General features: G+C 32.8%; 1 protein-coding gene and 2 pseudogenes across 1 annotated transcript; 2 read left to right on the plus strand and 1 right to left on the minus strand.

Moving 5' to 3' along the window:
* The first annotated feature begins 2,326 nt into the window (after nucleotides 1-2,326).
* Nucleotides 2,327-3,881, plus strand: LOC148601155 (uncharacterized; annotated as a pseudogene).
* Nucleotides 3,882-4,631: 750 nt separating this feature from the next.
* On the minus strand, nucleotides 4,632-5,485 carry LOC148601156 (uncharacterized; annotated as a pseudogene).
* A 12,156-nt stretch (nucleotides 5,486-17,641) lies between these two features.
* On the plus strand, nucleotides 17,642-21,932 carry LOC148601157 (uncharacterized). Its single transcript, XM_088556147.1, has 5 exons — nucleotides 17,642-17,711; nucleotides 18,920-19,417; nucleotides 20,128-20,216; nucleotides 20,514-20,598; nucleotides 21,678-21,932. Exons 1-5 carry the CDS (start codon nucleotides 17,654-17,656, stop codon nucleotides 21,878-21,880), a joined length of 933 nt encoding a protein of 310 aa, XP_088412273.1. The 5' UTR covers nucleotides 17,642-17,653; the 3' UTR covers nucleotides 21,881-21,932.
* Nucleotides 21,933-24,925: the final 2,993 nt, after the last annotated feature.

A 24,925-nucleotide genomic window follows, 5' to 3' on the forward strand; every position in this document is an offset into this window, starting at 1 on the left:
TAACTTGTGCTAACTCTGTCTTAACTTTTCTAAATATGTCTGAAAAATACTTGGATTGTCTGGATTAAGTCTCACCATGTCCAATCAAGTCTTAAAAAGTCTTGACTGTGTCTCGACTTGTCTGATCTTGTCTTGACCAGTCTCTACCTGTCTCCAACTGTCTTGAACAGTCTTACCAGTCCTGAGTAGTCTTAAAGAAGTCTCGACCAGTCTCATATGAATCTCAAACTGTCTCGATAACATATATTTGTTATACTGAAAAACAGTCCTAATGTAAGAATTCAAAGATAAAACCACTGTATCTCTTTTATGCATGAATTGCCTTTTGCATAATTTTTATGGAGACTGTTATTTTAAAGATAATTGAAAAATTCTTTTGGTTCCCAACATTGCAAATAAAATTCTTTTTACCCATGGAATTTTTAAATAAATATTCAGTAATTAGACAATATGTACATAAGATCTTAATTAAAATGTTATACAAAAATAGAGGTTGATATATAAATATCACTACAAATTTAAGTAAAAGAGCAAAATTTCACATACATAATATGAATTACTTTATCTAAATGAAACATTTTACAGAACCAAAATTGAATATTAAATAACAAAGTTATGAAGTTTTGGAAATTGGGATTCTAATTATGAAATTGTCAATTTTTATTTAGTTGTTTATTTGCCAACCAATTTGGCACTTAATGATATGCAAATTAGTGAATATGACATCACTAATGAGATTGGCGAACTCTCCTATAGCTTGAAAACCCGTTCGTAGTAACCTCTGAAGCCAGTCTTTTTTAAACACTCCTGTTCAGCCCCGAAGTTATTTTAAAAAGTATCTGAACCGCTATTCGGTGCATCTTAATACCTCTCATGAGTCCTGCGTACACACAGCACCAGATGAAAACACTAGATACCTGTATAGGACGTTCATCATTATACCAGAGAAAATTGTATACGAATAATTACGCTATTCAGACAATATACAATATACCGTACAACCGACCCGGCATGTGGCATTTATTACGATCCTCGAAATCACAATACCTACATGTACATGAACTACTTGAATCACATAAGCGATAAACATGGTACCGTATAAAATCATAATCTTGTGTCATTATTATACAGATCTATATTGATATATAATGTTTGTGTGATAGATTAATTACAAACAAAATTATAGAATTATTTTCTCTTCTTTTATTTGTTTTTTATGTTGTGTGTGTAGTTTTCTTTATGAAATAAAAATTATAGTTTATAAAAGAATATATATAGAGAAGAAAATGGGTTAAAATCATGCCTGTCAATAATAGTATTATCTTTTTGAATTAATTTGCAATTAATTTTCTATATCTTCAGTACATCTATGTATAGTCGGAAGAGAAATCAAAATATGTTTTAAGCATTTTAAAAATAATTGAAGATATGAGACATGCGAGATGCATCCCATATATAGCTTAAGGAAAGAAGACAGTATGGACTGACTAAAGTACGGACACCCTATATCTTTACATATCCTCACTTTGCAAGTTTAGGTATAACGATATCCTAATGTCTGACCATTTAATTTTAACGTCGTTTGGCAGATAGGACGAGAACGATTCTACCAATCGAACAGATTATCCTTTAAGCTAGTCGTACAGTCAAATAAAAGTTCACACTCTCGTTTGCACCGAAAACAATGTGTCTGGCTATCTTTTTTGTTAAGAGGTAACTTGTATAAGTATTGCGATATATGTATTTAAAATCTGTAGCTGATGTTCCGCGTTAATGTTATAGATGCATAATTTCGCATGATAACGCAAAATATAATAATAAACAGTTTAGTTGACGCTAATAAGCCTCTGTGGTTACATGTACATGTTTGACATAATATACGAAATATTTATGAACTATCTCACTTTATTTCTAATAAAAAGCAGACAAGTGGCATGCATCAAGTTTGTATCAGTTTCATGTTTAACAATATACATGTTATAAAATCATGAAATTATTGACTCCTTTTAATTTGGCTATGCATTATGAATCGAATGTTTGAATTTGTTAACAACAAACCACAATCATCATAATCATCTGAGATGTAAGCAGGTTGTTTCTGTGGTTTATAAGCTATTCTTTTTAGACGGTAGTTTCGGTATAATCAATTTTATTTTAAACGAACATGTGTCTATTGGTATTAGAGAGGAGCCAGTAACGCGGGAGTGTAGAGGTGAAAAATGTCTTTTTTAACATTTGTATAGTTATTGACCTGCATCAAATTAAAAGAGACTTTGTGTATGTACATGAATGTCAATGTGTACATTTGTATTACTGTTCTTCTATATAGAAATTTTTATAATATAAACGGGTTTTTTCGATTATCTCCCTTAGTTTAAGATGCCGCCACCTGAGGTCGTCGTAATCGCGGCAGCCATTACATTCATGAAAGAAATTGTATCAACCATTGGTGTCGATTGATTTAAATCTAGTAATCGTAATTTGTATAGTTCAAAATGAGTGAAAACAAACCTCCGTTTGTTGAAAAAGTTACAACATGGATTGATGATATGAGAATATGGCCAAACGTGATGTATGGAGACGTTTATAACTTTTTAATTTCGTCAAGCGCTGTCGATAGCAAAGAAATAAAGAACTACAAAAGTCTCCAGAACTAGAACTACAACTATTTTCAAAGTGGGAATGTTGGAGCAATAAAGCATCATATTTATGAAGACGAATCATTTTTGATGAAGGCAGAAGTGCGCTCGTCCCAGATCGTATCTAGAATGAATGTTGTATACATTAATTGTGAAGTTGACGGGACAGTCGTCAACGGTTGGTGTTCGTGCATGGCAGGACAATGCCATTTGTGTAGCCATGTCGGTGCCGTTTTATGGAAACTAGAACATGCAGTGAGAAATAATCTTACAGGGATAGCGTGTACAGACGAAATTTCTCAATGGAACAAAGGCACGACGAGAAATGTTGAACCCAAGGCACTAGTAAACATAACATTCAAGAAGCCAAAGGTTGGTGATAATGTCACTTAAAGTAATGAATATGTGCTTAGTGTGAGAAATACTCCCAGGTATGCATCACACGAGGAGTATAGAAACAATGTTGCCAACTCCAGTCTTTCGAAATTATTTACAATTAAGGGGACAACAACCAAGAAAAGTTATTCTTGCACCCCTATTGTTAAGTCAATAATTCAAGAAGACCATGGGGAACACATTTCTATAGATTCTTGCAGAAAATGCCAATCTTTCTACAAGAAATTTGTTGAACTTTCTGCTGAGAAAATTAAACGTTTACAAAATGTTACTATAAATCAAAGTGCCAGTGTTTTATGGAAAAATTCTAGAAAATTGAGAGTCACAGCCAACAGTGCTCCTAAAATTCCAATTAAGGATACCACTGATGCAACAAGTTTTATCCATGAACATTTACATCCATTTTTTACTGGAAATAAGTTCACTAGACATGGCTTGGAGCAGGAACCTATTGCTAAAAGTCATTTAAAAACTCTGGGAAATTCTATCTTAGATTCTGGAATGTGTGTTTCGTTTTCTGATCCCTGGCTTTCAGACATTATTTTAAATGAAGACACCATTTTAGAAGTAAAATGAGAATTACCAATGCCAAAGAAGTGGACTAGACTTGATGAACTTATATCAGGAGGGAAATATGATGTCATTAAAAGTCATTGACAATATTAACTTAAAGTAAAAGGGAGCAGAGGTTACTACTTGCAGATTCAGTTGACAATGTATTGCACTGGGTAACACGAGGCTAAGCTTTGTGTTTGGAGGTGTCCCGATGACTTTATTGTAGTAGATGTCTTGTATGATCAAGATTTTGTGACCTTTCATATCAATAGACTTAGGGACTTTTATTATAAAAAGATGATGAACATAATTGTTGATAAGATAGATAGTGATCGCCTTACTTTCAGCAAGTTATTTATGATTTTTTTTAAAATAAATATACAGTTATTGTACATTTGCACATGTATAGTACTTGTTTAAACCTTATCTGCTCCTTTCAATTAAAAAAATGTATTATTTATTCATATCAGTTCTTATTTTTATTTCTCATTGAATGTACATGTATATGTGTAAAACCAGATACAAAAAATTGAATTGACCCTATTTCAACATGTACATGTATTATTGTTTGTTTAATGTGAGGATACATATAGTTTTCTCATAAGCATTTTTCCCTTCGCCCCATACTGTGTTGGTATTTTGCTTCTGTTTACATATTTTCTAGTATGAAAGTTCATCCTTACAAACATTTAGGTAACATCCAGAATATGCTACATGTAATGGATAGAGACAGCATGATCTCTGGTAATGATTAATCAGTACAAACTGGGTTTAACTGTTCACCGCAGGGTTGTTGTTCATGTTGACATTCCTGCTAATTAAATGAAACAACATGTACATGTATATACTAACTATCTAATCGTCTTAGTAGAACCTCATAGGATGACTAAATACAAGTAATAAACTGTGTTATACATCAACATGCAGTGCGACCCCCACCCTTGTTTAGTAAAGGGGTTCTGGTGTCCACTAAATTGTAAATCATATTCTTAAGGAATTTACAGTATTAAAAAAACGCAGAGTAAAACACACACATAAAATTTAATCATCATCTTCATCTTTAATCAAATCACCAAGTAGGTTTACGAGTGCAGAACAAATAATTAAAATGTCGTCGAAATGTGTTAAAGACGAAACAGGTACTGTCCCGCTTAATATTTAAAAAAAAACTTTTAGTCTTCTTATAGCACGTTCCACATGTATCCTAACATGGGCGATTCGTCGCGTTGATGTAACATCTTCATTGGAAAGTTGTGGTTTACATTTAGTAAATGCAGGAATGTTTAATTTCACTCTACGGGGGAAAAGGCAATCGTCTATAGTAAAGCCCTTGTCTGCCATGACTTCGTCACCGGGTAGCAAATAGTCAAAAATTCAATTTTTTCAACAATAAACTTATCGCTAGCACGATCACCAAAAGCCTTTGAAATGAACATAATATGTCCGTGGGGTGCAATTTCAACAAGATATTTAGCTGTATTATGAGACTTATAGTTACTAAACGTTTCACCTCTAGTTTTTAAATTTGAAGGTCTTTGAATAAAAGTCTCGGCACAATCTATTATAACTGTAGTCCTTGGATAGTTTTCTCTGAACGATTCCGGACAGCAAGCTCGCATTGTTTCTCTGGCAACCACAATACTAAATCTGCAAGTTTTTGAGCAAGGTATCCAAGAACGGAAGATTTTACTTGCTAAACTTTTAGATACACCAAATCTTCGAGCTAAATCATCAGACAATAAGTTCAGTCGTAATCTCATTAAAACCAGAAGAATTTGGTCGGCGACATCTAATTGAAAGCTAAATGTATTTTCTTGCTCCATAGCATCGATCAGCCTGAAAAAGACTTCTTTTGTAACACCACTGTCAGTTTGTATATTTCCCACTGCCGACATAGTCCCTGCCTGTTTTGACTTGAACTCCCTTTTCCGCAGTTAGTGTTATATTGGTTTGGGTTGACATGTTCTTTTTTTCAAGCGGTGCCTTTGCGTAATATGATCTTTGGGCAAAAGTCGTTTTCATTATATTATATAGCAATATCCACCATTTGTGATTTCACCACATTAAATTCACATATGGCTTCTGGTAAGATTTCTTCTCTATCTGACGTCACTGTTTCCTCTGAAATTATTTCTTCGTTTAAGCGTCGTCGTTTGCTTGGCCCTGCATCTTGTCTGAGAAGCTTACGTCTACCAGGAGTAGTGTCACTTTCATATCCTAGTTTTAGTTTAGGCACGGGATTTCTAGCCGACGGAGCTCCGTCTAGAAAGTGTTTCTATTTAATGCTTTCATCCATTGAAGCCTGATTTCTTCATTTGAAGGCATGATGTGGAGTTTATATGGAATCAAACAAGCACAGTCTTCATGTTTTTGTACGTGTATTTCACATACAGAAAATTTCCACTTATTTAACCTGCGACGGTTATTTGTACAACTATTTACAGCGCAAGAGTTACCACCTCCCTTCTTATAATTGCTTTTACATGCCATTTTAAACAAGAAAAATATAAACTAAACGTTCTAATTCTAATACAGATTCACGTGTATTTGTTATTTATTATCAGCAGCACGTGCAGTAAATTCATGAATGCCATGGTTGCCGCACCATGTGACTAATTAATGGCAGCACAAATGCAGAGAGAGATAAGAACTTGATAAACCCGTCTATACACGTATGTTCTATGGCGAACCTTTCTTAGGTTAGTCCCAATATTATCAAAAACCTTAATCAGGGGCTAATTAATTAAGATTTCAGAATTTAACATAAAATACATGTATTTAGACACATGGTAGTTAGCTGACAGTTGATAAGTGACATGCGTGTATATTGCGTCTTTAGTGACATTACACAGATACTAAGTGGAATTACTTAATATGTAATATACTAGTAGTACACTTGTACATATATATATAGTTCATTTTTGGTATCAAGTTATGTTATAAAATCTAGTACTGACTAAGTGAACCAAAGACGAGAAATATGAATAAAATTTAAACCTTATACACATGTAGTTACAAATGTAACACAGATTTAAAAAAAAATGATAAAATTCCGATCTGAGTGGAGATTTCAGGCTCTTCCATTACTCTACTTTTACATGTATACAATTTACGTGAATATTTCTATTTAAAGATTAGACAGCTCAACTATAAACATACAAATTACCTTAACGATTAATTATGTTCAGTGTGTGAAGTTTGGAACGGAGGCTCATTTCCTTTACATCACATGTATCGTACATGTATAATTCACATGCACAATTAATTTACGCGCTGGGGGTACGTCTAAACACAGCAAAGACCGGTCTTAGTGCAATAAGACCACAAAAGAAGCACTAAACCCAATAAGATGATATCTTACCGAAGTAAAAGTACTACCATTGGAAAGGTACATGTAATTTAAAAATGCATCTATTGTACATGTACTGAATTTAAAATAATAATAGTCATTGAATCATTCACTATTTAGTCTTTTGTGCAATTTCCCCCGGCACGTACCGGCAATCACGCGAGTGACCGACGGTTACCGCGTCTCTTGGATATCCATTTATCGTTAATTGAAGTCAATGATGCGTATAGTAATAACCAATCAAGCTTGACTCTGGTGATTTTGTTTATAGTGATAATCTTATTTAAAACAATAATTATGTTCAATTTTTGTACATGGTTTCAGGAATATATGCATAATGATATAATACAAATAAATTTATTTAACTCCTTGATGGTTTTGTTATTATTTGAAGTTAAAAATAAAATGCACAGAAAATGTTTTACAAACATAGTTAAGTAAAGCCTTTCAAAATTTACTCAGTTTCAGCAATAAAAGTACATGCATAAAAAGTGCCCAACAAAAATGGCAACGATATCTTTATTTATTTACAAATTTTGATATACACGCATCATGGTTCTGTTAGTTCTGCTTCGAAAATCGCAAGGTGGAGACATTGGTTTTCGTTCGTTCAGTTACGAAAGCTGTTTGTCGAGATTAGCCTTTTGGTCATTTACCTTTAAGTTTTCACCTAATTATCCATAATTACGGACCAGATTTTTTTTCTCAATATTTTCCTTTTTATTTTTTCCCCCCATTAAATGCTACGAATGAATCTTAGTTCTGGATTCGTAAATTGTTCGTAATGCATGATTCCATAATCTTAGCAAGCAGAATAGTCCACTTTCGTTGCCTTTTGATTATCAGATGTTCTATTTCATCGGTTCCCAGTTCCTCCAATGATCGATTCTATAACGTGTGCAATCTGCACTACATGATATTGCAAGAGTCCCTTTGCCAGACATAAAAAGAATCCTGGTTGGAACAGGAAACTATGAACTACTTGGTTCTTTAAAAAGATGTGCCGTCACGTATCAGAGCTGGTCTTCAACATCTTGCGAAGGGGAAAGAAATTCTGTATCAGAGACTTTTATTAGATAAAAAAGAATTATGCTAATGCTGTTCGTTCAAAGTGTGGAAAACATAGTGCTAACATACAAGAGACATAAAAAAAAGACCTCGTGCAAGTAGAACACAGAAAAGATTTCAAGTTGTCTTAACAATCCTTTAATTAATATAATAATTATTGTCCCACTATTTAAAACTGTGTGACTTAATACTATTTATTTATTCATTTCTTTAAAAGCTTTTTCATAAATACAAGAATAAAAATTGCTACAATAAAAATCCCTCCCAAAAATTATTTAAGCTCAATTAGATAAACATTGATTAATCTATCTAATATCGTTACTTTCATTTAAGTCCTTTATTCAATTAACACTATATTTCCAAAATGCTAATCACACATATATACAATTCTGAAATGTTAACCACAACAATGTTTATTCAATTGGTATCTATTCAGTCATGGTCTGTTATACACAGGATTGTCGGCACGTGTCGGAAATTTTAGCACAAAAGACCACAAATCTAACGATTCTATGACTGTTTTACACAAAATTTAGTGTATTTCATGTAATTTTAAATTACCATTCTAATGGTAGTTCTTTTACTCCAAAAATATAACACCTTATTGGTCTTAGTGCAACTTTTATAGTCTTCGTGCACTAAGGCCGGTCTTTGCGGTGTTTAGACGGACCGGCGCGCTGGGGTTTGAAATATGCAGCAGATATATCACGCACTGAGTAATACCATTTATAATCGAAGTAATATATGTTTTCGATAAGTTACATTGGCTACGTATACATGTGTATAAATGATTTGTGTTTATATCGAGTGGAGAATAAAGCGGAATTAGTCGGAAAACAACTATGCAATTTTTCGAGATGCCTCATTGAAATAAATATAAAAATAGAACTTCATGTATTTTAGTGATAAACTCACCTCAACGGAGCAACCAAATTTGAGATCATTAATAAAAAATATGTTTCCATGTAATATTAGACTAGGAGTTTAAAACTAGTATTCCTATATTAAAAATTAATTCTTTAAAAAAAAATGACGATTTATGTTAATTGTGCCACAAACCTGTTGTCGGCTATTTATTTTAGTTAATCGGATTCCCTGGAAGAAATCCACGATGATATATATATACTTAGAACTTAATTTTTCGTTTGGACTGATTTGCAAATACATTATGTATCGGACTTCATTTGTAGATTTTTCCTCAATTAAATATAGCGTGGGCAGCTTCTTTTATCTTTCACGGTTCGAGGATCTGTTGACACAGGTGTGGGCATGTAATTAACAGACAAGTATACACGTAGGACTTCATATGGTGCAACATGATTATTTAATTATGAAACAAGTTGCAGAGTTTTTAAATCAGGAAAACAATAAGTTTTGATCTACCACAATGGTTTAATGTAAATGTTGCATAACAAGAACAATAAACGTTTTACAAGATTTGCTTTAATATGTTTTGGGGAGGAAAAAATTTGTCACGCAAAATCTCTCACATAAAAGAGTTGAAATCAGGGAAATCTTCCCTATATCGACTGTCAGAGGTTACAACACCTCAAGTGTGGGAACCCCCTCATGTGTTGGGGTGCTACCCTTCATATGACAGTTTTTAAGTCCATTGTAAAACTTTAAAGTTATCTAAATACATGCATGCAATTTGTTTTAAAGTGTGAATATTTTAAGTAATTTTTGAAAATGAAGTATATTTTTATTTTCACTATTTCATAAGTTACAGGCCCAAGTAAAACGCAATATTTCAAGGCACACAACTATTTAGATATACATAAGAACAATATACGTTTAAAGTGGCTCGAATAAAACATTAATTACAATAACGAATAAGTGAATAATAGCCACTTTTAACAGGTAAAAAGTAACTATATTAAAAAATATAAATTAAAGGTACAAAATTGACAAAATGACAATATGTCGTGAAATGTTAAAGTAAAAGTATATCTAATATTTAGATAATAGAATAAAAAGTATCTTTATTCAGAAAAAATATACTTCAAATACAATAAACATTCCCACTTTTAAATAAATGAAGACAATTTCCAAACATTCTAATGCTATAATGGATGAATAACTCATGTCGAGACTAATAAGGTTGTTGCGAGTTTTGAATTAAATTGTTGAGACAGTTAAGACTTAGTTGAGACTGGTTGAGATTAAGTCGAGACTATTCGAGACTGGTAAGACTGTTTGAGACTGGTCGAGGCAAGTTAAGACTTGTGAAAACTTAGTCGAGACATGTTAAGACTGTGTCGAGACATGTTAAGACTTTGTCAAGACAAGTCGAGACATGGGTGAGACTAGTTAAGACTAGTTCGGACAAGGTGAGACTCGGTCAAGATAATCCAAGTATTTTTCACACATATTTAGAAAAGGTAAGACAGAGTTAGCACAAGTTAGAACACAATGTATCCTATTCAGACTCGTATAACTTAGTAGTGATAGCGGCGTCACATTCTGTTGATGAATAAAAGTTCATATATAAATTATTTATTTTAATTTAAATTATCTAAAAGAAAAACGGATCGAATGCATGTACTAAAATTAATTCACTGCTTCAAATATTCAAGTAACATTCCATATAACATTTGTTTTTTTACAACCTTCTTAGTTAGAATGCAGTTTGAGTAGGAACGTTTTTCTTATTCATCCTCAAACTGTACGATGTATATGCTAAATGTCGATATTTTAGGATTGTTCTACTTTCAGATGCCACCATAACAAATGAATATTTTTAATGTAATGATTCCACCTTGAAATTGAAATTGTCAGTGCCTTTTGAAACCTATAAAACATGTATATGCCTAAAATAAATGACTACCGTCCACTTTAGTAAGGAATGATGTATGTAAAATATTTCGCAATGTTTCACTTTGGCGATAGACATGAATTAATTAATTTATTCTCATGAACTATGTACATAGTCACAGATATAACAATACGTTGAACAAATATACATAATTGTAAAGCATTTGTTTTCAGATAACAAAAAACAGTTGCAGTCAGTTTAAGTAAATCAATAAATTGATGCTCACCAGGAGGATTGACTCTCAAAACAAAGTTTTATAAATCTAAATAGTAGAACTTGATGACTTGCGGTAATTCTCATAAACATGATTTGATATATCCACATTACAAAATCTGCTGCCCGCTTCTCTACAGAACTGCGTACCTATAGTAAATAAATGTCTGGCGATATCACCAGTTTATCAGTGCCATTTTTTTTTACTTATTTACCAAGTTATTTACTTGTTTTTGATAACAGGTGACTGAATCACTTTTCCTTCCTAAACCGTGGACATACTTTATATACTCTTTGTAAATAATTTCTTCATCTTTTTTTCTATATTAATGTCATGGTTCATTTTTCGTATAATTACATTGTATTTACTAATTCATGCATAAATATCTCTGATAAAGAGGATATAAAGAAATGAAAGAATGAATGCATACTTATAATTTATCAATTTATTTACTGTAACCTTGACCCTTCAGGACATAGGGAAATGAACATAAAGTACAACCTTAAAGTCTCATTTCTAAGCGTAGCATTTAGAAAATATCTAAGGCACTATTTTCATTACTTGCCAAAATAAACCTTCATAGACTATCAATAAAACAATCAGTTATGTATTAAAGTGTCGCATGTAAAAATTCACAATGACTTTACAAGATATGTTTTCCTCATTCTTCAAGACTGTGCTAATATAGCAGTAGCAAATAAATAATTAAATTTCAATTTGCAATACTTTTTAGATATAAAGTAGTTGACCGTTATTTACAATACATGCATTGGCTAAATCCCCCAATTTGATTTAAATATTTTACTCTTTATTTTACACCCTACCGGTGCACCTGGTCCATGCTCCCAGTGTTTAGTGGAGTCCAAGTTGCTCATTTACTTTTTACTTTATGTTCTTTGTTGTGTATGTCTGTTTTCCATGTCTGGTCTTTGTCCCTGGATTAAATTCTTTTGATTACCGCTATAACCTTGGTTCCCTTGATTACTCTTTAATTCATGGATGTAAAATATTATTAAAAAATAATATTAATTTTAAATTTTGTTATAGTGTATGCACGATATTTGTTATTAAAGTATGAGGCAATGTTGAATGAATATGAAATAAAACATGACGAATTCGGTAAAGGGAGATGCAACAATAGGGTAGTAGGGAAAGCTAGAAGTGTACCCCATGATAGAGCTGTATCGTGTATTATTTTAATGCACACTTGACTGATAATGTTTACCGAATGAATTTAGGTCAGAACCACCCACTGGCCATGGAATTTTTCATTTGCTATCATTTTTGCCGACAAGATAATATATTTTGGTTTGAAATGCATTTAGCTGTTATGAAAAATCGGCCCGAGTAGATATCACACTGCATAAGGCATACTATCCAAATTAATAATATCGGTGATTTTTCGAATGATCTTTGTCCTTGGATTGCGTTATGTTTACTTCCGCTAGAATATTGGTTCCCTTGATAACTCTTTCCCCGTATATACAAATCGATAGTTCAAACGGTGAAATAAATTCTGTAATTTTTCTATCTGAATTTCTTCTGCATAACATCACTAAACCAATATCAATCCGCTTATCACAAAATCAAACATGTCAAAAATAGCAATGAATTACTGAGAAAATTATCTAATTAAGTAGCAGTCTTTACAAAAGTCTGACAGGAGGCGATTCATGCATATCAAAAACCCACCGAATTCAGTTTTGTTTCTTGTTCAGAAACCGTTATAAATCACATAATCGGTCTTTAATTTTTCATTCGGAGGTTGCGCGTTTGAGATAAAATTTATATCAATTGTACATGAAATTATCACTTTGCAAGAGTTACCATTCTTGATTTGGTTTGATTTGATTGATTTTAGTGGGAGGTTAAAGTGTAGTTTTCTCAGATATACAAAAAGGACTAGGGTCACAAAAAATATATAGCGTATGTAGACCACAAAAAAGCACCATCTTATCCAAGGGTTTTTCTACACCATGAATCACTTTACCTTAAGAACTGTCTGAATTTTAAATGGACAAATACTTAATAGGATAAACAAATGGTGATCGTGAGCTACCAAAATATAATTACTCTTGCCAAGAACACTGGAAGATTTAATTTGTGCGCACAACTCATTTCAATTAACAACCACATTGGTATACTATAAATAAGGTGCATATCGGTTGGACCTGTCGGTATGTAAAGAAGTGAAAACAAAGCTAAACATGAATGGTATAATTGCAGCTTATAACACTAAAATTCATTTAAAAAAATAAAAATAGGACCATAATTTAGAGAACCTACATGGGAGTAAACTCCCGTAATATGGTTGGGCATAGATCAATAAAGAATGGAGTATGGACAAGGTTGATTCGGTAATAAGAAGACACACATTGGTGAGAATTTGTTCTTCTTTAATCATTTATTTTCAATATTGTTTAAATTAATTTTAATAATAAATAGATGTTGTAAAATGCATAATCCGTGTGAATTATTTATGGGTGTTAAATATAAATGAGTAAAGAGACATGGCGAATATGACAATCTTGTACGGGGCATTTGGGAATTGGGAGTTTTGGAAGTTAACCTCCGGGATGAGCTGTTTTACATTAGTTTTTATGTGCACTTGACTGATAAATGAAAATCAAGAATCAGAAATGGAGAGGAAATGAATTTAGGTCAGAACCACCCACTGGCCATGGAATTATTCATTTGCTATCATTTTTGCCGACGAGATAATATATTTTGGTTTGAAATGCATTTAGCTGTAATGAAAACAATTGTCTACTTATTTGTGGGATATATAGATGGTATGTGGATATTATTCTTGGCGTAGCATATAGAAAATATAAACGTAAACAAAAATAATTTGTCAAGATTTACCTTTATTTCAGTATTGCTTCTTACAAATCGTTTCAAGTGCGAACAACTAAAAGATATATGTATGTCCATGGAACAAATTAAAATGTCAACACGTTTTTATGGTGACCAAAATTGATAGTTCAAACGGTGAAATAAATTCTGTAATTTTACTATCAGAATTTCTTCTGCCATAACATCACTAAACCAATATCAACCCGCCTATCACAAAATCAATGAGACATGGCGAATACACCAATGTTGTATGAGGCTATTCAACCACGAACACGCTATATGTATTATCAAATATCAAAAGACAATAGAACGACAGCCCGGACAATGGAATAATCAATTACATATTGAAATGACGCATATTAAAAAAAAAACTGAAAACTTCTCTAAAAAATTTACATCACATTTTCCTTCTTCCTTCTAGAATATGTTAATAAAATATAATCAATCAAATCAATCTATTGTACAGACGGTATATTTACCATTTCACAGTTTTGACACCTGTGTCACACTTACTACCAGCCTAATGAAAATAGGGGGAACATATGTATAGATTTCAACCTCTCTCATTTAACAGTGGTTTGTACAAAACTTCACGGTTTGAATCTGCAAAACAGGTAACTTAGTAAACAGTTATGACTTTTGGGACATTTTATTTAAAAACTCTTATATAAAATCAGTGAAACAGTTATGAATTTAGGGTAAGGGAATTAATTTTTTAAAACAGTGATATGTTTGTATCATATTCAATTTCACGTTCAAGGTTTTCACCCAAAACAGAATTCAATCATTCCGAGTTATTTGATGCTAAGATAAGATTGATGTAAAGTGGTGAATACAATCGTTCCAATGATTTATAAAAGTTGTGTGCCTTACCCTAGGTCTACCTCCTTAATACAATAACATATATTTCAATATACTATAAACCGTGAAATGTTTGCTTTTTTTAGTTAGACATGAGACATGAAAATGTAACAATCGTTAACCTTTTCTTCGTAGAATATTCAAAATTGATTAGCAAAACGAAAACGATTTCAAAACTGCGCGAATGTAGACCGCGAAAATGACACGGTAAGAAAACTTTCCGATTTACAGTAACAGGCATTCTGTCAAAGCATGGTTTGACCACCATAATATTCAACCAGGAACGCGACAAACCAGTATCAGTCATCTATGCTAGTAGTAGGTACATGTAAGGAAAACATCCTTCCTATAGAAATAAATAATTATGGTCAAAAATAGAAATACATTTTAGAATTATTTAGATATTCACATATTATTCCCCATGGTTCTTTAATTACGAAAATTGCAATTGACTTAAAACAGCAATTAACAAAACCCACTTCATTGATTCTTAGCATTACTCATGTGGAACGTTTCTCCAAATTATAAAAAAAAATATGTATCGCTCTTATAACAGAATTTTTTAACAAGGTTTTTATGTGAAGAGGTCAAGTGTATCATATCGGGTATATCATTAGTCCCCAGATAATTATAATCTTTATATTTGTTTGACTCAGTAGAGGTATCTCTAACAAGAGAATTAAATTAACGGGTATTGTAGATTAGAATGTTTGTTTTCATTTAATAAACATTTAAGAGGGAGGGCGTCCATGCAAATACCAGGCAGTTGGTGGCACATGGCAAATTTTGTTTTCAAAAATTTAATTTATTTCATATCACAAATGCACCCTTTCTCAAAATTGAAGTTGTTTTTTGATTAACTGCAACAGTTAAAGATAAAGATAGACTTATTACATAGAAAGCATTGACATTCATTGAAAAGGGTAGATAACTCTTTCATTTTGTGCAAAATTTGGTCGCCTTTTTTTAAGAAACTTTAAAATCAATTTCTGAGCCATCCTTTGTTGATTTAAGAAAATCTCAGTACTTTTGAACCTACATATGACATATACATTACATTGGAACAAAACATTCCGTCGGACAAACTTAACCATATGCCAACTATATCATAGGAATTGCATAGTTTCTAAATGGACAATCTCTCAAATAAATATAACTTATGATTGTTATAATATTATACGGATTCTGTCTGTACTTTGTCTTGTACACAAAATATGGCTTTAGTGCTGTAAAACTATTATGAAATTTAACATGTGTTATCAGCATTGAGTGACTTAGCTTGACTTCATTTCTTGTCTCCCTGTGGAGAATGGGGCCATGAACAAGTTCTCTACATTCCGATCTATCATGTGCAGTTCATGATGCATCTGTCCAAAACTGAAATGCTAGCACGTTCAATTCCTTTTTTTACTAATCTCCTCTACCATTCCTTTGGTCTTCCTCTTTCCTTTAGGGGCCCAGCTGAGTGCAATTTTGACATTCCTAGTATTAAGACAAGTCCTGCCCACTGCCACCTTGTTTTTGCCAAAGTACTAATCTTTGCTTGCTATTTGTCTTGCTTCATTATTTGAAATCTTATCTTGCCAGTAAAATATCAAGATGTTTCTGATACACTTATAGAAGAAGGTGTCTAAGATCTGTTTATCTCCTTTTGTTATCTTCCAGGTTTCACTTCCATATAACAAAACAGATATTACAATAGATCTGAAAAGCTTCATCGTAGGCTGTTTCCAACTTGGCTACATTTCATAATTATCTTAATTGATGGCAGGCTGTTCTTGCATGTCCTATCCTCATGTTTTAAGTGGTACTCCAGCTAAGAATCATGCAAAATGTGATACATGGTTGGAAAGCCTATATATTTTTATTTTTGATATTTTGTTTAAAATGCTTTAGTAAGCAAAAATTAATATTTGGTTTTGCATATAACCTGTGCTCATAGGAGATACAAAATGTATAGAATGCACTGTATAATTCAAAATTAAGGGACATAACTCTGCGAATGACACTCAAATACAATGAAATCTATTGAATTTTCAATGTTGATTATCTCCTAGGAGCAGGTAGACGTAAATGAATAATTACTCATTTCATAATATAGACCCATAAATCAACCTAATATCAAGAATAAAAATATGTAGCCTTTTTTGGAGTGTATCACATTTTTCAGATTTTGCATGATTCTTACAAAGACTCCTACTTAAAGCGTTTATCGTCAGCCCAGTTGTTCTTGAATAGGTGTTCAAGGTGTCGTTTTTTTTCTACGCATATGATCTTTTGTGCTGGATAAGAGGCCTGGGTCGTCTGCGTAATCTAAATCATCTAGCTTTGAGGTGATGTTTCATCTTATACCAGGATCGTTACTGGAAACTGTTTTCTCATAATCTAGTCAATAAAAGGTACAGAAAACCAGAAATATAACTGATTTGTTTCACTCAATTTCTCAAGGTGAACCATTCTGAAATTTCTGTTCTATCTGCACATTCACTGACAGTGTACATACTTTTTACAAGACAAATAATCTTTTCTAGTATGTCATAATACCTTCTTAATATTCAGTGTGACCATGTGAACCAAAATGTATGTAAAAATTCGAAAAAAAATCAAGCAATCAAATTATTTAATCTCTTTTATTTTAACAAAATAAATGTTGCTTGAATATAGATATTTCGATCGCATAATCCTAAGGTTTTTTAATAGTACCGTATGAAAATGTGAAAAACCAATAATACATAATATGTCACAGGAAGAAAGAGGAAATTCAAAAATAGCTTAGGCTGTTGATTTATTTGTGCAAATAATAAAAAAAATATATCACCTGTAACACATGTAACAGACCTACCTTAACAATATTGTATAAATTGCTCGACTCATCTCACCACTCATCCAAGCCTCTGAGGATGATAAAACGACTACTTCTAGTTCTGCTAAGTGTTTTGCTTATTCAGAATGCAACAGGTAAGGGTTGGTTATATAATTGCCTATGCGATTACTTAAACAAATGATATTCTGTTATATTTTAAAGTCAATAGTGTAGAATAATAGAAATAAATAAATGCAAAAACAAATATCTTAACATTAATTAATTAATTCATTAATCGTAGTATAATTTGAAAGGATTGTTCTTCATTTTAAAATCATTTTCTGTGAGAAAAAAAACATGAATTTTAACGAGTGTTCGTACATGTAATTTATGTGGTTGCAAATTGTTTGTCATTCTTAAGTCAAATATCCTCTTCCGGTAATGTGAGTTTAGTGGGTTGTCGTTCTAAAGTATGTTCGACGGCCATGTTCAGCCATTTTGTCAGCTTTTCAGACTCCTCGGTTTTTATCCATTTCATACATTATTTGTTTTTGCCCAATGACTCCCCCCCCCCACTTTTCTTTTCATAATTTTATAAACTCTGCTAAAATGTAAATGCGGAAGTTTTTTATGAAATCCTTTTTTATTTCTCAAGTGGTTTTAATAAAGTAAAACCTACAATGACAACATTTTTGAAAAATCTAGAGAAATCCTCTTACGGCCAAAATTTCAGATGCTTATATCTCAAAGACGGGCACTACGACCTATCTACATTTATTTCTTACAATTGTTCTATCATGGCAGATCTTTCAAAGAATCCTGATATATTACCGATTTCAATTTCGCTATACAATCAGTCTAAACGTATTCTTTGTAAATTGGCGCCGTTGTTTTTGGCGATATGGTGTATTAATGTATTGAAATTTAGATACATTGTCTACTTAACGGATATAAACTAACCGTTCATTTCATCTGATATGTCTTCCGTTTTTAACATAGGGACGGAGTGTCAGCGAAGTCGTTCCGTGTAAATGCTCTGAACCATGAATCGCGTAAAACCGTTCAAAACAGTTCCGTCGGAATTTTTTGAAAATAATGTATGCAAGGAGTAGGTGATTTGAATAATGAACGCAGTCTCACAGTGTATATTTTAGGAATTCGAAACATCAATAATATAACAACATAATCAACAGAGTAAAATATTATTTTAGATCGAATAGCTCTTTCCTCATTAGCAAAGCCCAAAATAATTAAAAAGAAATAAACTGTTTCATTTTGATTTAATCGAGAAATAAAAGTACTGACTTTATATTAAAGCTTATATTCTCAAATCTAGTAATGAAATAAACTTTTATCGTTTTAGGACATTGGGGAGGTTGGGGATTGGGATGGGGAAGATGGGGATGGGGTAGTAGTATTGGTTACCGACGGTGGTCTTGGGGGAATTGGGGTCACCAAAACTATCGAAAGTGTCTTACAACGAAAACTACTACCACCACTCCAACGACAACGTCCACTACTCCAACAACAACTTCCACTACTCCAACGCCAACTTCCACTACTCAAACGACAACAACCATTACTCCAACAACAACTATCACTACTCCAATGACAACCACTACTCCAACGACAACAACTACTACTCTAACAACAACAACCTCTACTCCAACGACAACAACAACTACTCCGACAACAACCACTACTCAAACGACAACAACCACTACTCCAACGACAACAACAACAACTACTCCGACAACAACCACTACTCAAACGACAACAACCACTACTCCAACGACAACAACCACTACTCCAACGACAACAACTACTACTCCAACGACAACTACCAGTGCGATCGATCCATGTAAGTGTTATTCGTACAATGCACTGGTGATATGGCTAAGGTTTTTCAAGAAACAGTACTTGTTCATCTAACACAATACAATATTCAAAATATGTTATTTATTCGGACGAAAGTAAAAAAATGTTCCATATCTTTTTATGAAAATTAGCTTTCATTGTTTTATTTATAAGAATATTTTTGCAAAAATTATTGTTAAGACAGTTTAGTTACTTTAAGCTTTTTTAGTGACTATATTAAATAATTGTATCTAAAGTCATGACCGAAAAATCGTCTTATGAGATGCTAAACTATAATTGGGATAAATTATTGAAAACCTCAACAGTCTTAAATAGCGGGAAAGAGTGTTGAAAATTTAAAAAGAAAGTAAAAGAAGAGTGCTCTAAAATGTTGAAAATCGAAAAGACTCTAATAATTATATTTTTCGTGATACTTAATTTTGCTACGGCACCTTGCACAAAGCCTGTCTCAATCCTATATCAAGAAAACAAAACGCCAAAATTTTTGATAGAATAAACAGTCAATTTATATATATTGTTATGCACCCTAATTAAGCACATGTTATCAGACAAACGTATTGTATGTTTTATTTTCCAACTTACTTTAGCATATAGAAATATTCCGCTTCAAAGTTTGTACTATCGGAAACCATTGTTTATACAATTTGCCATAAATTTTGTTTGAAATATGTTAATATATGTTCTTTTCTGTAGGTCTTGATCCCGGAAAAAGGGTGGTGAAAACTATAAATGGAACAGATTATGCATTCAGTAATTTTTCAAAAGGCTTCTTTGGCGCACAGGTATGGTTTGTTTATCCTAATGAAATATACTTTCAATTTTATATGCTGGTCATTCTAAAACTTTTATAATAAAATGTAGTAGCAATATGAACTCTAACAAAAAATCGAGAGTGACATCAGGTGCTCTGGAAAGATAAGCATGTCCTGATCCGCCATCGTCAACCGTCATACCGCAAGTGAGTAATCCGGCTATAGTCTAGCAACAATAATGCAATTTCCCGAGATCCATTAAGAACAATTAACACTTAGGCTATATCACTCTATTCAACTAAGTAACATAATTTGTAAAAATTATAGAATTGCTGTCAAAAGATGGGGATGAATCTTGTTGAAATTAATTCAGAACAAGAACAGAATGACATTGCTACAGTAATACCAACCCGTAAGTTTGAAGCTAGTGTAACCTGTAGGAGGACGAACTTGAACGTATTGATATTTCCATTGATACTGTGAAAGTACTATTGTTCGTGAGGTACCAATTTTCGTTGTTTTCGTGGGTTAGCCAAACCACGAAATTTAGCACCCAAAGAAAAAGAGATCTCCATTGATGTGTATACTGAAAACCACAAAAACACGAATTCAAAAATCCATGAAAATTGGTATCCACGAATTAAAGAACTTTCACAGTACTTTTTATAAATAGTTATGCCTGTAACAGTTTTACATCAACTGGCATTTATTTTTCTTCCTTATTTAACAGACTTCTTTAAAATTTGTCAGCTATTGACAGACCATCATTTTGTATCGTTAAAGATACAGATTTAGTAAAGATCGTTACTCGAAATTCTGTTAGACTGAAATCTGACGACTCTCCTTCGTCCTCCATTAAAGAATTACTGCAAGTTTACTCTGACTACTTCTTTTATCAAAATTTGTTGCATTACTAACATAAATCTCTGGTTTTGATATGATTTTATATTTTGGAGGCAATAAGTTGCATGTTTATTTGACAGTTTCGATGATGAACATTGTGTTATTATTGAAATGCACTGTAACTAAACATAATAAAACACAATTGGTGTAAAATTATAATTAATTCAAACATGACGTGCTGCAAATGTCTGTAGACAACAGCCTTGATGAAACGGTGGTAAAGATACGACAAACGTAAAAGACATTTTTTTCAGATGTCATATAGTTTCACATACGTTTACCGACGTGACAGTTGAACTGTGCTCCACAATTGTCCTCCTGAAAGCAACAAAAAATCACAGACAATCCATTTTATCCACAGGCTTGCTATTTGATGATACTCTCTATTTTGTTTTAGGATAGGCTTTGTGATAAAAGTGACTAAAATGTTCATGGTACATGAGAGGATGATGATTTATGACCTTGCAAAAAAAATTTTAAAACATTTTTTCATAGAAAGTTGTAACTTTTACTTTTTATAAGTATTTAAAAACTCACAGGCGAATTCAATATTCCTCATACGTCGTTTTCGTTTTGTTTTCTTTACAGAAGGAAATTGGTGGATCGGTCTTTATAAAACTAGCTCATGGATGTGGTTGACCACAAGTATATTCATTTCATTATCTGATTATACTAATTGGGAAACTACTCCTAATAGTAGTGCCATATGTGGACATTTTATTAATACTAACCAGTGGCGCGGATCGGATAACTGCGATACATTATACTGGTTTATTTGTGAAAAGCCTTAAACAGCCATACAATATCTGATATGCAATCGTCAAATAAAACTATTTTCACGAATTCCATACTTTTCATTTCCTCTTTAGACTACCACATACTTGACTTTTTATGAGCAACTCGGCGGGTTGCTCATAACAGCAGAGAACGCTTAACCTACCGGTGCACCTGGTCCATGTTCGCAGTTTTTAGTGGAGTCCGAATTGCTCATGTCCTTTTGTTAGTTTGTATGTATGATTTTAGTTACTTTATGTTCTTTATTGTGTATGCTTGTTTTCCATGTCTGGTCTTTGTACCTGGATTACATTGTTTTGATTACCGCAATAATCGTGGTTTCCTTGATTACTCTTCCATAGATGTATTTCAGTAAAAACATATCTATGCAGTAGAATTCATCATGTGTAATGAAATCTCTTATTATACATCTTAAATAAAGTATTTCTTTATTTAATCTAAATTTTGGAAAAGAAACAAGATGAAATGTGAGGCCAATACATCCTGAAGTGAACTACATTGTGTTACTTGAATATATATGGACAACTCCTTTGCTGTACCTGTGCATAATGATGTTTTGGGTTCAGTTGCACTTGTCCTGTGGTATGAGGATTTCCACGTCGTTCATTGAAAACCAGTGGGTGGAATTGGGCTGACATTTTTATCCCGGTGGGGTTGTCGTCTCTTTGATATATACACCATATCTATTATCGTTATATTGTACACCTTGAAGAATGTTTATGTTGTCCAAATGTTTGTTTACCCCACAAAAACGTATAAAATTAAAGTACTACAAGGCCTTTGAGCAAGAAATTATAATCGTAATTGATTAATATTTAGTTTTATCATAAATCATATGTTGCCAAAAATACAGTGGCTTTTTGCACCTCTTACAGTAAGGTGCCTGGAACAGGATTGTGTTACTACACGGGTAGAGTCATCCTAGCAAACGTTGTATGGTCATAATCATAATTAACTCGTGGATCGTGATGGTGTCTCCATCTGCACTATGAGAATCCATTTAATCCATTTCCTGACATTTCATGAACAGCTTGTTGATTACTTCTAGAAAAGCGGAGGACACTTATCCGACAGGTCCATCTAGCCCATGCTCCCAGTTTTTAATGTTCCAGATTGCTCAAGTACTTTTATGTCTTTGTATATGTTAATGTGGTCATTTGACGTTCTTGTTACTCCCGTAATGGTATCAATTCAAATTCAATTTGGATCCTTAAAAATTCGAAAGATCATCCGAAAACATCAATGCTAGAATGTTAACAAAATACAATAGAATCAAGACCTATAACATTAAACTCTTTATACTACCCCAATACTCAGTTCAAATCCCGACTCAAAAACATTAATCATGGAACACGTTGTTACCCCAGAAAAAACGGTACACCAAAATACATACGGATCTGATCCAAAATCCAAAAACAAGATCATGACTTTTTCTTTAAATAATCTTAGTTTCAGCCATTTTATACATCGCATCTACCTCAAAGAACTTGAGATAAAGGACACTACAGATACTAACACTGCTGGCTAAAATAATGACTGTAGAGACCATGCACAGTCAAAATATAACTGAGGAAAACAGGCTATGTTGGTTTTTTTGTTTCACTCAGTCATATTTCCATCATATCACACTTAAAATGTTCATTACAACACAATTTGTTTAACATAACACAAAAATACGTTGTCTTGAAACATCAAAGCAAATCAAGTGTTGAGTAGGACATAAAATGCCTAATTGCTTGAGGTGGACACATTTTGTCAATGCAAAAAGTGTTGACGTAGGCATTTTTTGTCAAATACAACCAAAAATGCGTCGCGGCGAATTTGTTTTACTAACTCAACTTAAAAAGTGTTGATACAGCCAAAACGTTTTTAACATTTTTTATCTTGTTCAGATAGACAAAAACTGACTGATGCAATGTTTTACCGTTGTAGTAGACAAAATGTGTTTCTCAAAGACGTCATGCGTTGAGACATTTTGTGGTTTTTATTCAGTCAAAAAACGAGTGTGGATAGTCTCGTCAGTCATTATTTTGTATAGTAGTGTAAGAAGTCATCCTGATATCTTGACCTACACTTACAGATTTATTGTAAAGGAAAACGCATGTCATAACGACAAACGCGATGACTTCTTCCGTATTGTCAACTTCCTTTCATCTGTTGTAACATCCATTAGGCACCTGCGCATGGACTTTTCATACCACAACTCATATGCTATGCAAGAGCTTGCCGTCAGTACGCGGACTTTTTGTACCGGTCTCAACTTTATACAATAAGGCTTCTGGTATAGAGCTTGCTACCACTGAAGTTTTATGGTCGTCGTCACGAACTCGAGGATCGTTATAGCGTATCCATCTTCACCATGAGAACCGATTTGTCCACCGTGTCATAGTTGTTCTTACCTCTTTCATCTATGAGCAACTCGGCGGGTGTGTCTAAAAAAGCAGAACGTGCTTCCCTACCTCTGCACCTAGTCCATATGCCCTGTCTTAGGTGGAGCCCGAGTTGAATAATTTGGGGATTTTTTCTTTGTACATGCTATTTCGGTTATTTCATGTTATTTGTTCTGTGTCTGTTTTCCCTATCTGGTCTTTATTTTTGGACTGTATTCTTTTGATTTCTGCTTGAATCATGGGTCCCTTGATAAGTCTTTGTTGTTAGAATCTATTTTGTTTGATTATAACGATAATAGTTGTGGTGAATATGTTAATGAGACAATAACCCCAACAGGATGAAAATGTCATTCCAAGCAAAAAAGTATTAAGAAATTAATAATCAATTAAATGTCAATTACCCTTGATTGCAATTGTAAAGAGTTAAGTAATTCTATGTCTACGAATCAGGCAAAATGTGTAAGAGGTGTGGCACGCAGATGATTTACTGTATTATCCAAGTATTTATACGTCATAACCTTCAGAAATGACCATCAAAGTGATTGCAAAGTTGACCTTTTTAAGATATTAATTGGTCAAATTCAGTTGAAAAATGACAGCAAAATTTTCCCGCATAGATTTACTCAATACATTTTAGGCAAAAATAACAAA

This window comes from Perna viridis, chromosome 12, assembly GCF_037379345.1.
Source record: "Perna viridis isolate PV_CMFRI_1.1 ecotype Kerala chromosome 12, ASM3737934v1, whole genome shotgun sequence".
Classification (NCBI taxonomy): domain Eukaryota; kingdom Metazoa; phylum Mollusca; class Bivalvia; order Mytilida; family Mytilidae; genus Perna; species Perna viridis.